This window comes from Ictalurus furcatus, chromosome 26 (assembly GCF_023375685.1).
Source record: "Ictalurus furcatus strain D&B chromosome 26, Billie_1.0, whole genome shotgun sequence".
Classification (NCBI taxonomy): domain Eukaryota; kingdom Metazoa; phylum Chordata; class Actinopteri; order Siluriformes; family Ictaluridae; genus Ictalurus; species Ictalurus furcatus.
This window is the reverse complement of record NC_071280.1, coordinates 14,585,793-14,598,240: the sequence shown is the minus strand read 5'-3', so window position 1 is coordinate 14,598,240 and position 12,448 is coordinate 14,585,793. Positions and strand designations below refer to the sequence as shown.

General features: G+C 37.5%; 1 protein-coding gene across 1 annotated transcript; it reads left to right on the top strand.

Moving 5' to 3' along the window:
* Positions 1–7,972: 7,972 nt before the first annotated feature.
* On the top strand, positions 7,973–12,427 carry lbx1b (ladybird homeobox 1b). Its single transcript, XM_053615999.1, has 2 exons — positions 7,973–9,064; positions 9,656–12,427. Exons 1-2 carry the CDS (start codon positions 8,713–8,715, stop codon positions 10,141–10,143), a joined length of 840 nt encoding a protein of 279 aa, XP_053471974.1. The 5' UTR covers positions 7,973–8,712; the 3' UTR covers positions 10,144–12,427.
* The last annotated feature ends 21 nt before the right edge of the window (positions 12,428–12,448 follow it).

Sequence of the window (12,448 nt, the reverse complement as noted above, 5' to 3'; positions counted from 1 at the left end):
TAGCTTCTCTTTGTAACTCAGGCCTTTTGTGGCACAATAGAGGAGACAGGCGTGAAGAGGAAACTGAGCCGGTGTGTGTTCAGAGTCAGTTCATTAAAACAAGAAGAAAGACTGTGGGATTCATCATTGTCTTATTTGTTTCAGTGTGTATGTGTGTGAAAGGACTTAATAAAGTATGGTGGGAGTTTGGTTCGGGACAAAACTCTTTGAAGAGTTAAACAGTCAGGTTTATTAAAAACATTGATGCGCTTTCAGGGATTTATGAGCTCATTCATACGCGCACACGCTATCAAGCATAATGAGGTGTAAAAGGCAGAACATAGAGAGAAAAGGAATAACAACAATAACACCATCATTTAACAGCCTTGTGATAGATCACTGCTAGACAGGCACAATGTGGCAAAGTGCCAAAAAAGAAATGTGCAATAAAAGCTGGATTTTGGTAAACCAACTATGTATTTCTGTCAGTATGGGGACATTTGGAGCATAACACACACACACACATACACACATACACACACACACATATACTTTATAAATACTAAGGATTGGGGGTTGCATGAGACTTGTCTGTTCCATAGTTAAAGCAAAATTTGTTTCAGAACATGGTTATTTTTAGCCTGTTTTATTTGTCGTGTCAGGCCGCACTTCAATTAACGAGCAAACACAGGCTAAAAATAACATTTACAGCATCACTGCTTTTTAGACTACACTGTTAATTTTGAAAGTAAATAAAGTGGTGCAATAAATGTGCAAAATAATAAATATGTGCATCATATTCCGCTATTTAATTAACTATATAGCTATTTCTTAGATTGCAGCCTGGCACAGATACACCTTTTAGTTTAATCATGGATGGAGGACGTGATGTCTACAGCAGCATCTAGGAGGTGTTTCAGCCATGTTAAACTGCAGTCTCAGTAGCATCTGAAAACGAGTCATGGTCTACCTCCTGGAGCTGGCATGCACCACTGATCTGACTCTGAACTAGTTGAGTGGGATTGGATAGTGACAAAGTGCTCTTTCACACAGTGCTGGTCACAATTCTCTCTGCTACAGAGCAAGGACTTTATTTAAATTTGATCAATTTCGTCTAGGTTTAAAGGTCAACAAAAATAGCTACAGGAGGAATTCCTTGGATGTGGCAAGAGTTGGATTAAAAACATTTTTGTACATGCACATCCACTTCATGCTATGATATCAAAGTGGAAACAGACTAATAAAGTAAAATAAAAATTTTTTTAAAAAAAACAAAAAAACACAACTTTTTCCTGTGAAGATTTCCTTTTACACCTGCATGCATCTCCTTACCGTCTGCCTAACTGCTTTTCCCATCGTCTTGGTCAACAGTTCCCCACAGTGGCAACTAGTGAATATATTGGTCAACTATTAGTCAACAGTATCTATGTATCAAAAAAGTATTTGGACACTTAAGCCACACTTACAAATGTATGAATCTCACTGCATTAGAAAACAACATGTCAAACCAAGTGCCATGTATTTTATAGAAAGTTACCACAAGCACACTTTTTGAGCAAAACATTGCCAAAAAATAGATGGTTATGTATAAAAAATTAGATATAAAATTATCCATACACTTAAGCCTAATCAGAAACCATTAATCAGCCTCAAGAACCAGAAAGCAAGGGTGAAATTTCCAAAAGATCATGCACATAAAGGCAGCAGCTTATGGAGAACTGTCTTATTTTCAGATGAATCCAAATTTGGATCTGATGGTAGAGTGTATGTGTGGGGGAAAAAAGAATTTCAACCAAACTGCATTAAAGGTACTATAAAGCTCTGAGTTGGCTGGAGCTGTTTTTCCCACAGTGGAGTTGGTGGGCTTGTGTTCACTGATGACCCTCATGCCCTCGGAAGTGTACAGAGGCATTTTGGACCCAAACTTGCAGAAATCAGTGAAAAAAATATTCAAGGGACAAAAGTGGATTTTTCAGCAGGATAATGATCCGAAACATACCAGCCACCTTTTGAAAAATACTTCCCAGAGGCCTGACTTATATAGATCATCTATGGGATGCAATGGAGAAGAAAATAGTCAGATTGTTGATGCTCTAGTGTGGATGAACTGAAAGTTTTGTTGGTTGAAACTTGCTGGAAACTCCCACCACAACTGTTACAGATCCTGGCTGATTCCATGCCCAGACATTGTCAAGAAGTTCCGCGAAACAAAGGAAATCTAAATTCAAAAAACACTATACTAAAATACTGTAGCTGTGACATCCAAATACTTTTTTGGGGAGGAATTTTAAACTGTATATCCATTATTTTTTAATTATAATAATAAATTTCCGGGGAAAATGTTTTGCTTGAAAAGTGTGCTTGTATTTGATACAAATGACAAAGTAAATTTTTTTGTCAGCGCATCCTTAATAAATAAGGATGAGACTTGATGCCATGGAGAGAAAGAATCTTAATATGGTGTAATCTGAGGCAGCTTCTTTCGTTGCCAACACAATGCAGGACACATGAGGAAATTAATTACGGAAAGCAAATCATACCTTTGTGAATGTGTACCAATGAACATAATCCCAGTAGAATATAGTGTAACAATACTTAAACCAGTGTCTATGAAATCACTATGAGGGAAAATAAAATGACATAAAGCTGTCACAGAGTAAACCCCCCCCCCCCCCCCCCCCCCGGCCCCCCCCCACACACACACACACATACACACACACACACCTTCTTTTCATTGGGCTATTTTACTTCAGTTTATGGAGAGTGTAGTCTTGTGTGTGTCTGTGTCAGGAGACAATAATGAATGAAATGCACTGACCCTGAAAATGGTGTTTATAGAGAGAAAGAAGAGGGTAAATCAATCTTCTGTATAAGCTATGTGTCACACACACACACACACACACACACACACACACACACACACACAAACTCAATTTGGGCAGAATGGCCTTTGCAGATAGCTTTATTGTATAGTTAATAAAATAATAGATCTAATAGAGTTTAGATAAGAACACTGCATGTTAAATGTTTATCCGTTTTGTATAGATTTTTGCTACAACATACTGTTACATCGTTTTAGACTGCAAAAGCTTGACTCAGTTGTTTGACATATGCCAATCAGTGATCTTTTCACAAAAATTGCATGCAATACTATAAAAGTTTTTGAGATACTTTTTCTAAAAGCATAGTAGCATTAAGTGCATTGTAAATTCCGTATTTTAAACGTAGGTTAATTTAAGAGTTTATTCCTCAAAATGCTTTGCTTCTTAAATGCTATAAATATTTTTTGTTCTTGTTGTTTGAAAAATGTTTTGCATTGTTATTAGATACAAAGTTTTAAACTTCAGTCAAATTCAGGAATTATTATCATCGAGGAGAGAAATTCCGATATTTTGGATTTATCTAAGGTAACCTGTAGCCTAGGAATGAACTTCGAGCTTATTTCTATAAATATCCTCAATGTAGCATGCAGCAAGGTTTGGAGTCCAAGTTCCATGTGAAAGTCTTTAAGGTGAGTTAAAACTAATGACCACAGAGATTACTGGAAATGTTATCACTTATTTGAGGCATTAGCAAAGCAAAGTTTCTTTTTTATTCCTGAATCATAAAGTGGGTCTCTAATCTAGAATATCTAATAGGAGTTTAATGAAGGGAAACCCCAATCCTAATCCCAAACAGTTAGGATTGTTGATCAGGTTGATTGACTGCTAAACTTTTTATATGTTCCTTCATCTGAAGTCCGTCAAAATTGCTTACTTCTGTTATAATTCCTAGACCTTTTTGTGATCTTGGTTTGCTTGCCATGACATTCAGTGGATGGTGAAAATGGGCTGCACAACATTTGCCTGTAAGACGCGACCTGGACAAAACCATCTCAAGCTGATTTATTGGAAGATTCCTTTCTTAAGGCTTGTTTCATGGCATGTCCCACGTAAGTCATATATTATACAAGTCCCATTTAAGTCATGCAAGTTACTTTCCTTTTTCAACATTGACACCTTAAAAGCTATTCAGCATTTCAGATTCAACAATTCAAACCTTGTAAAATAGGGAAAGAAAATTAATTAGCTAGATCACATTGTGTTCATGTGCTAATCACAGAAATTTAGTGATCGTTAGAAGTTGAAGCCCTTTAATTGTAATGAGTGTAAATGCAAAATCACAGCAGGAAGAATTACTCAAAGAAAGGGACTCATTGCCTAGAAGGATGTACCGTAATTGCCTATGTGAATGATCTTTTAATTTCAAAGGTTAACAAGGCATATCATGGCACATCTCATAAGAAATGCAAAGGGTTGTTTTTGTAAATTTATATTTTCTGTGTAAAGTTATGCGGAAGCACAGTTCTGTGGCTAAACATATACACATTTCTTCTCTCTTGGCTGGGATTTGTGTTATTTAATGCTGCACATACTGCTCGGATGTTTCTAAGTCTATTCTTTATTTGGACCGATAGTGTGCTTCTGTGAAAATGGCTCTGATTTACATCACTTTCACTTTAGGCGGAAACGTCTTATATCCAGTAATGTTCTTTGCCGCAGATCATTAAGCACTGAAAAAAAAGAACAGAATATGCCCCCAGTTTTCTGTTCGTCTGCTCTTGATGAGCTTTTGCCAGGAGTAATGTAACCTCCTAATTAGAATAAAATTAGAATCTAATCATTTCATAAGCATGAAGTACTGAGGAAATGTCATGATTCACTTGCATGCAGACACCATGTCTCTTGAAGGTACTTTAGGTGATTTTAGTGCTTTTGAATTCACTGAAAGGCCAAAATTATGATTTACTTTTACACCAATTATAGCTTCTCTTCACAATTTAGATGAGTATGTGCTTGTTGGTCCTAGTCTTCAACCAATGAAAAAAGTGAGCACACAAATTAATTAAAATAGGAAGGAAATAACAGAAAATAACAGGCAGAGATTTGAGGATTTTTTTTTTCTTTTTCCTTTTTTCAACATCTTTCCTAGTCATTTTGTCATTTCCTGACCTTACTAACTGGAAATCGCCTGTTTCTGCTTGAGTTTGATTTCTTTTTATGAAAGTATCATTCTTAGTACTTAGTGGTTTCACCAATTGTAAAAATGTATAAAACTAAATAAATAAATAAAAACAGAGAAAAAAGTTGTTTATTGGTAAAGAATGGTAAAGAAATAGTTAATTGGGGGGACATTCAAAAGGTTGTTTTTTTTTTTCTACTTTCAAACATCAGATTTTGAAAGGTGACGTTAACATCAACGTGTTAATGTTGAATTCTTTCAGGGTATCTCTCTCTCTCTCCCTCGCACTCTCTCTCTCTCTGTCTCTCTGTCTCCCTCACTCGCTCTCTCTTTCTCTTGCTCTATGTATATGTGAGGTTGGGGGTATGCTGTGCTCTATATTACTCTATAAATGGGGTCCTCACAATGACAGGAGAACATAGAAATTTTAACAATGCCATGGTATTTTGCAACAGAACTCCTGCAGTTTTTACTTGAAACACAAAAGAACCAAAATATTTGATCACATGATCACTATATTAACACAGTTACACTTGGGAAATGAATTGCAGACAAGATTGTGCGAGTTGGTGTTCAGGCAGCTGCACAACTTTTTTTATGTTAACTTATATATATCCAAAAAAAAATATTTATTATACTCAATGAATTGTCAGATTTTCCATGTGTTTAATAAATTATTAACAATTATTTTATAATGTCAAATTGTGTATAAGATACCATCCAGAAGGACTGGATATTCCAGAAGAAAAATGCTAAGACTTACTTTAGTTTCAACATTTCACAGTAAAAGTGGCACGGAAATTCTATTACAGGGATGTAACCAAATATGAATACTTTACTTAAAATGAACCAATGTTCAAAGACATCTTGTAGACCATATCAATATCATTGTGGTTTTCATGATAGCTCTTAATGGTTTTTATATATTCAAGATTTACATTTATATTCCGAGTTATGACTATATATTCAGGATTTATAAATATATATTCAGATTTCATGCAATTATTTCCTGTTTGGCCCTTCATAATATACATACATACACACATATGTATATATATAGAGAGAGAAATGCTGTAAAAGGCTCAGTGGCATGTGACCCACTGCTAAATTGGGCATTGCAAAAGATCTTGTGAGCACATGTAGAAATCTTTTGTCGATGCCAATTTATGCATTATCATTTTTAATAAGCTCTTGGGTTTTTAAGAAAGACATCAACCCAAAATGACAATAAGGTGGAGCCTGCCCATAACAAAACTCTCACTCACCACACATTAACAGAGCTAATTTATGTTTCCTACATCATCGTATGTTTGTGTGTGTGTGTGTGTGTGTGTGTGTTGACCTGCTTGTCTGACCCGCTCACCATGGGATTTAAGTGGCCATCCAAGTCATATTGTCCCTATGGTCATTCAATTCCCTTATGCAGCGCATGCTGAGCGTATATTGTAGTGCATGTTTGGAGTGCTGAGGTAGTGACAGTTTCCAGATTTCTCTGTGTGAGGTTGCCAGATGCTCTTTATTCAAAGAAGACATGCAAAATATGTGCTTGTGAATATAAGTATTAATCCAAAGTAACAGTTTCTAAAATCACAGTTTAATAAAGCATTATTAAAAGAGCAATAGAGGGAGACCTTAGTGATAGTCACTAAACAATGCTTTTCGGTTTTGGACAAATATGACTACACACCTACACCTACACAACTACACACAGACACATTCACCTTCCCCAGAAGACTAATCACACACACCTGTTCCCAATCAAACTCACAATCACACCACACTTTAAAAGAGACTCTTCATTCACTAGACCCTGGCAAAGTAAACGCTCAATTGATATGGTCATTATTGTTGCCAAGCCGATCTATTTTGTTGTTATTTATTGACGCAATTATTATTATTTATTATGGGGGCACAGTGGCTTAGTGGTTAGCATGCTTGCTTGGCACCTATGGGGTTGGGGGATCAATTCCCACTGCTACCCTGTGTGTGTAGAGCTTGCATGCTCTCTACCGGCTTCAGGGGTTTCCTCCAGGTACTCTGGTTTCCTCCGCCAATCCAAAGACATGCAGTGTAGACTGATTGGCATTTCCAGATTGTCTGTAGTGTGTGAATGTGTGTGCATTTGTGCCCTGCAATGAGTTGGCACACTGTCCAGGGTGTCCCCTGCCTCATGCCCTGACTTCCCTGGGATAGGCTCTAGGCGCTCCGTGATCCTGTGTAGGATAAGCGGTATACGGAAGATGGATGGATGGATGGATGGATTGTTGTTGTTGTTGTTGTTGTTTTAATAGTATTAATAATTATAATATAATAATAAAATAATAAATACAATACATTTTTTGTAATCATACTACTACTACTACTACTACTACTACTAATAATAATAATAATAATAATAATAATAATGTTAAAACATCAATAATAGCTTCAATTGAAAACTTTTCTCAATAAAATAATTGTGATATGATATGACAATAATGCTGTTCTATAATTCATGTAGAATTCTGTTATCGTGATATAATATAATTCTCCATAATTCATGAATATGCAGCAAATAATTGTGGAAATATATAGGCCAAATAAGTAAGCTGAACTGGTTTCAGTCATGAACAATAGCTATCTCTGGGCTATGTTTTAACAAAAGTTGACCAACCCGTTTGAGCTTGTAATGAATGAAGTGTGTGTGTGTGTGTGTGTGTGTGTGTGTGTGTGTGTGTGTGTGTGTGTGTGTGTGTGTCTTTTAATGATGAAATGGCACAAGAAGATGTACATTTGTACCTTTTGCACATATGGGCAATAAGCTGATATATTGCACTTGTTTTTTTGTTGGTACTCTTCATGATGCTGTCACTCATTATTATTTTTGCACATGGACAATCCTCTGATATCCTACACTAGTACTTCAGTATTTCTGATATGCCTATTTACTGCACTAGTCCTACATGTCATACTGTTACCATTCTTATTGTATTCTTGTCATATCAACATCATTACTGGCATATTTATATTTGTTTATCTACCTTTTCACATGTTTGCATGTATATTCTTACTATCAGGCTGCTGTAGCACCAAATTCCCCTGTGAAGGATTAACAAAAGTTTATTTAATCCTACCTTAAAATTTAAAACTATTCACTCACACTGAACTGGCAATAAAGGAATAAAAGAATAAAATATGTCTGACTATGCTGTTATAGGAGGTGATCATTTTCAGTTGTTTATTTTCCTAAAAACATCATGTCCTGAAGTGTTACATTCCCTGGGAATGAGTTACTATACAAACTATAACGCATTACAATGAAAAATGCGCGTTAATATAAAGCGCTGATCTGCACCATTGTTAGAGCTGCTGTTGTAGAAAATTAATCAAGTCCCCTTGACCAATCAGATTCGAGAATCCAGCAGCGCTGTGGTGAAGGTCTTATTGAGCGTAACTCCTCCTACTAGACATGCCCGCTAATTAAGGAACTTCCAACTGCACCATTTTCTCTCCAAACAGCGCAAAGTGTCCAATGAGTAAGAGAGGACAGACATCAGAGCCTACATCTACATCCGGCAATTTTATTTCTTTTACTTTCTTTCTTTTTTTTTTTTTTTTTACGTACAACTTTGTGTAGATGACGTCACTGCAAGAGGAGTGCGCATCGTGCTGAATTCATCCTGACTTTGAATTCACTTTGAGAGGCTTTACGTTTAAGAGCAAGAACATGACACCAACAGACTTCCTGCTCGAATGTCGACTGAAGAACTGAGACATCTTTCGCATTTCGAAATGAACTCCACTGTAGATATCATGCCGTCCGCCAAGGTGAACATGAACAAGGTGATTCGCGAGGGCTGCGAGCCAAACCCGTTGGAACGACTTCCGCCTCCCGCGAGCTCTAACAAACCCCTCACGCCTTTCAGCATAGCAGACATTCTCGGGAACCCGAGCGGAGGCACGCCCGCTCACCTGAGTTCACCTGTGCGCGCGAAGCACTGCATCACGTCTCCCGTGAGTCAGACGTCACCGCTGTGCGCCCTGCAGGAGCTGACTAGTAAAACCTTCAGAGGTCTGGAGCTGGGTGTGCTCCAAGCAGCAGAGGGTAAGCCTCAATAAAGCATCAATTACGTAGCTCTAGATTTTAGTAGAAGAAGAAGAAGAAGAAGAAGACACAGCTAACAAACTGGTCACCGATTTTATTTTATTTTTTTAAACAAATTGAATTATTATGCTACCTGAACAATGCTGTAGAACAATAATAAACACTGGTGATGTATGATAACATGAAAAAAATATGGTAAAGAGAAATAAATAATATTTTTATGCAATATGCTATTCTTAGTACTTCTTATAATAATAATAATTTGAAAAATGTTCAAGAATTAGTTCAAGAACAATAAATAATACTACTAATAGTAATATTAATACAAATTATTATTGTTGTTGTGATTATTATTAGCTAATATTAATATTATTATTAATGTTTTGTTCACTGTATTAGTAGTAGTAGTACCCTCGTAGTAGGCTAGTATTCTTTTTAGTTAGCTATGGAATAAATTTGAATAAGTTTTCCACTCTGCTTTCCTACCAACAACCAAAGATCTAGGAATAAGATGTTGTTCAGCATGTAATTTTATATTTATTTATTTTTATTTATTTATTTATTTATTTTTTGTCTGTGTATATTTTGCAGGTAGAGATGGACTCAGTGCCTTTGGCCAACGGAGCAACCCGAAAAAGCGCAGAAAGTCCAGGACTGCGTTCACACACCACCAGATCTACGAGCTGGAGAAACGTTTTTTGCGTCAGAAGTATTTATCTCCCGTGGACCGGGACCAGGTCGCGCAGCAGTTAGCGTTAACCAACGCGCAGGTCATCACCTGGTTCCAGAACCGCCGCGCCAAACTAAAGCGGGACATGGAGGAGCTGAAAGCGGACGTGGAGTCGGCCAGAGCAGTCGGGGCCGTGCCTTTAGAGGAAACAGCCGCACTGGGTGAACTGGAAGGAAGTGCGACAGAAAGCAGTGGACACATGGGGACACAGTGGTCCTCTCAGCTCAGACACGAGCTGCAGAGCGCGCACAAATTGCACATGTTGTGCACCACGTCGGCTTCCTTTTCAGACCACACAAGTCACACTGACTCTGAAGACGAGGACGTGGAAATAGACGTGGATGACTGATTGCTCACCAGGGTGGAGAGAGAGTTAAATGACTCCGTTTTTTATTAATATTCCTGCTCTGTTTATTAAAATCATGGATTAAGTTGCTCTCACGTTTCGTCATGCTGCTGTCATTGCATTTGGCAAACGCCTTTATCCAGCTTGACTTACATTTATCTTATTTATATAACTGAGCAGTTGAGGGTTAAGGGCCTTGCTCAAGGGCCCAGCACTGGTAGTTTAGGAGTGCTGGGATTTGAACTCATGACCTTCTGATCAGGCATCCAACATCTTTAACCACTGAGCCACCACTGCCACCCGTGTCGCTTCTCTCTCAAGTTTCGGTCTGGGGGTTGATTTACAGCCTTTATGGGATTCATAAACTCATCTACGAGTATTTATAACAGATGGGTTTATCCAGTTTGTACAATGAGAGTTGTAGAATATTGTTGAATGAAAACCTATTACCTCTACAAGTGCCTCAATTCTAGGCATTTATTTTATTTTATAGACCAATTCTGTTTAAATGTGTTTGAGAATAAAGCTAATTGTTTACAAACTATTAAATTTGTCCCCAATTCTTATTTTTATTCTTCTTGCAGTTGTTATCAGCCTACATCGCTAATAATAATTTCATCTCACCTGACGAGCAAGAAGGATTAAGTTCTATTTGATGACAAATTAAGAGCCATCATAAGAGCCTTAACTCTTACTATACGAGTTAATATGTACGTACTTCATATTGTACTATACGTACAATATGAAACAGTTTGTTTTTTTTTGTTTTTTTTTACATGTAGGCTAGAACTTGCCTTTTTTTACTCACATGATTCATTCATTGCAAACATTTGTCCTAGGTTTCTATTATTCGCACTTGATTTTTTCCACATGCTTCATTTATTTCTAAGCATTTCCCCCCCACACAGTTCATTTATTTCCACGTGTGTTTTTTTTGTTTGTTTGTTTGTTTGTTTTCTCCTCACGTTTTGTTTTGTCCACATGTAGGGGATGTGAAATTTTTAGATTTGAATTTCTCGGTGGTTTCCCCCCCACGTGTTCACATATTATTCATATGATGTCACCTACATTTGTACGAGTTAAAAATGCACATTCACATGTTTTTCACATGAGCAAATAATATTCACGGAATCACAGATGGGAAAAGTCTGCTATGAGAAAGTTGTTGTTTTTTGTTTTGTTTTGTTTTGTTTAGGGGTTTTTTTTTGTTTTGTTTTGTTTTTTGGTTTTTGGCCAGGTGCATCTTGACTTCATTAGGCATGTTTGTCATTCTAGTTAACTAACTGTGTGCAGCCGTCGGGGGGGAAAAGGAGGAAAAAAAGACAACAAAAACGTGGGCATACTCTTTAGCAAACGCTAACTGCTGCATCTTTCTTGCCTTTTTCGTTTTCGAGGCATTCTTGCTATTGTTTCTATTCTGTTTCAAAGCAGTTGGCTCTGCTTTCTTCTTTCTGTTCCTCTATAAGCGTGTCTCGGCTTTTTGACCTGGCATCGTGTGTTTTGGCCATTCGGGGCCGAAATTTATGTGAGAAACACCAATCTGGGAGTCTGCGGAGAAAGGAAGCCACAAAAAACACAAAGTTTGGGTCCAGTTTTTTTTTCTTTTCCTCTCTTGCTTTTTTGTTCGCACACAGACGAGGCCGTAATTTCAGCTTAAAAAGCATGAAGGCTGATGTGACAAGTGTGAATGGCTGAGAGAGAGCCTCCTGCGGCGCGCCATACTGAAACAAGCGCGTCCCGGCGCACGGAGAAAGACGCAAACGCTTGCGGGCCATATGGTTTTTAGAAATTTCCTCACAATTTCAGACAATTTGATGGATTGCGTTAACCCTTTCTTTTAAAACCGTTTAACACTGCACAGACAAAAGGCACACAGTGGCTTTTTTTGGGGGTGTACAGAGGGCATCTGTACTCATGAATGTCCGCGCTTTTCTTTTCCCTTTTTAAACCCGGCATTTTTGAACAAGTCAATGAATTACAATGAAACTCTCTCTCTCTCTCTCTCTCTCTCTCTCTCTCTATGTGTGTGTGTGTGTGTGTTTGGAGAGAGCTTTAAATGATATGTTTAACTTTTTCTCACACTCCTTACGTGTGTGTGTGTGTGTGTGCGTTTTTCATGTGAAGTGTTTGTATGGCGCTATAGCTTCTGACAGTCTATCAGCACTATCACGCATACAGTCTGGGAAAACATCATGCAGACAAAATATTGTCTCCCAAATACTTTATCTGCTTCTCATACTTCATGCTAAGGGGCTGAATGTTTCCTTCTTCTGGGTTCCTGCACATGTAGGGGTAGAAGGAAATGAAA

Bases quoted from the DNA above. Each gene is read 5' to 3' on its own strand.
- lbx1b (XM_053615999.1), top strand. From the start codon at position 8,713: ATGTCGACTGAAGAACTGAGACATCTTTCGCATTTCGAAATGAACTCC. The intron at 9,065-9,655 runs GTAAGCCTCAAT...TATATTTTGCAG, and splicing joins TGTGCTCCAAGCAGCAGAGG to GTAGAGATGGACTCAGTGCC.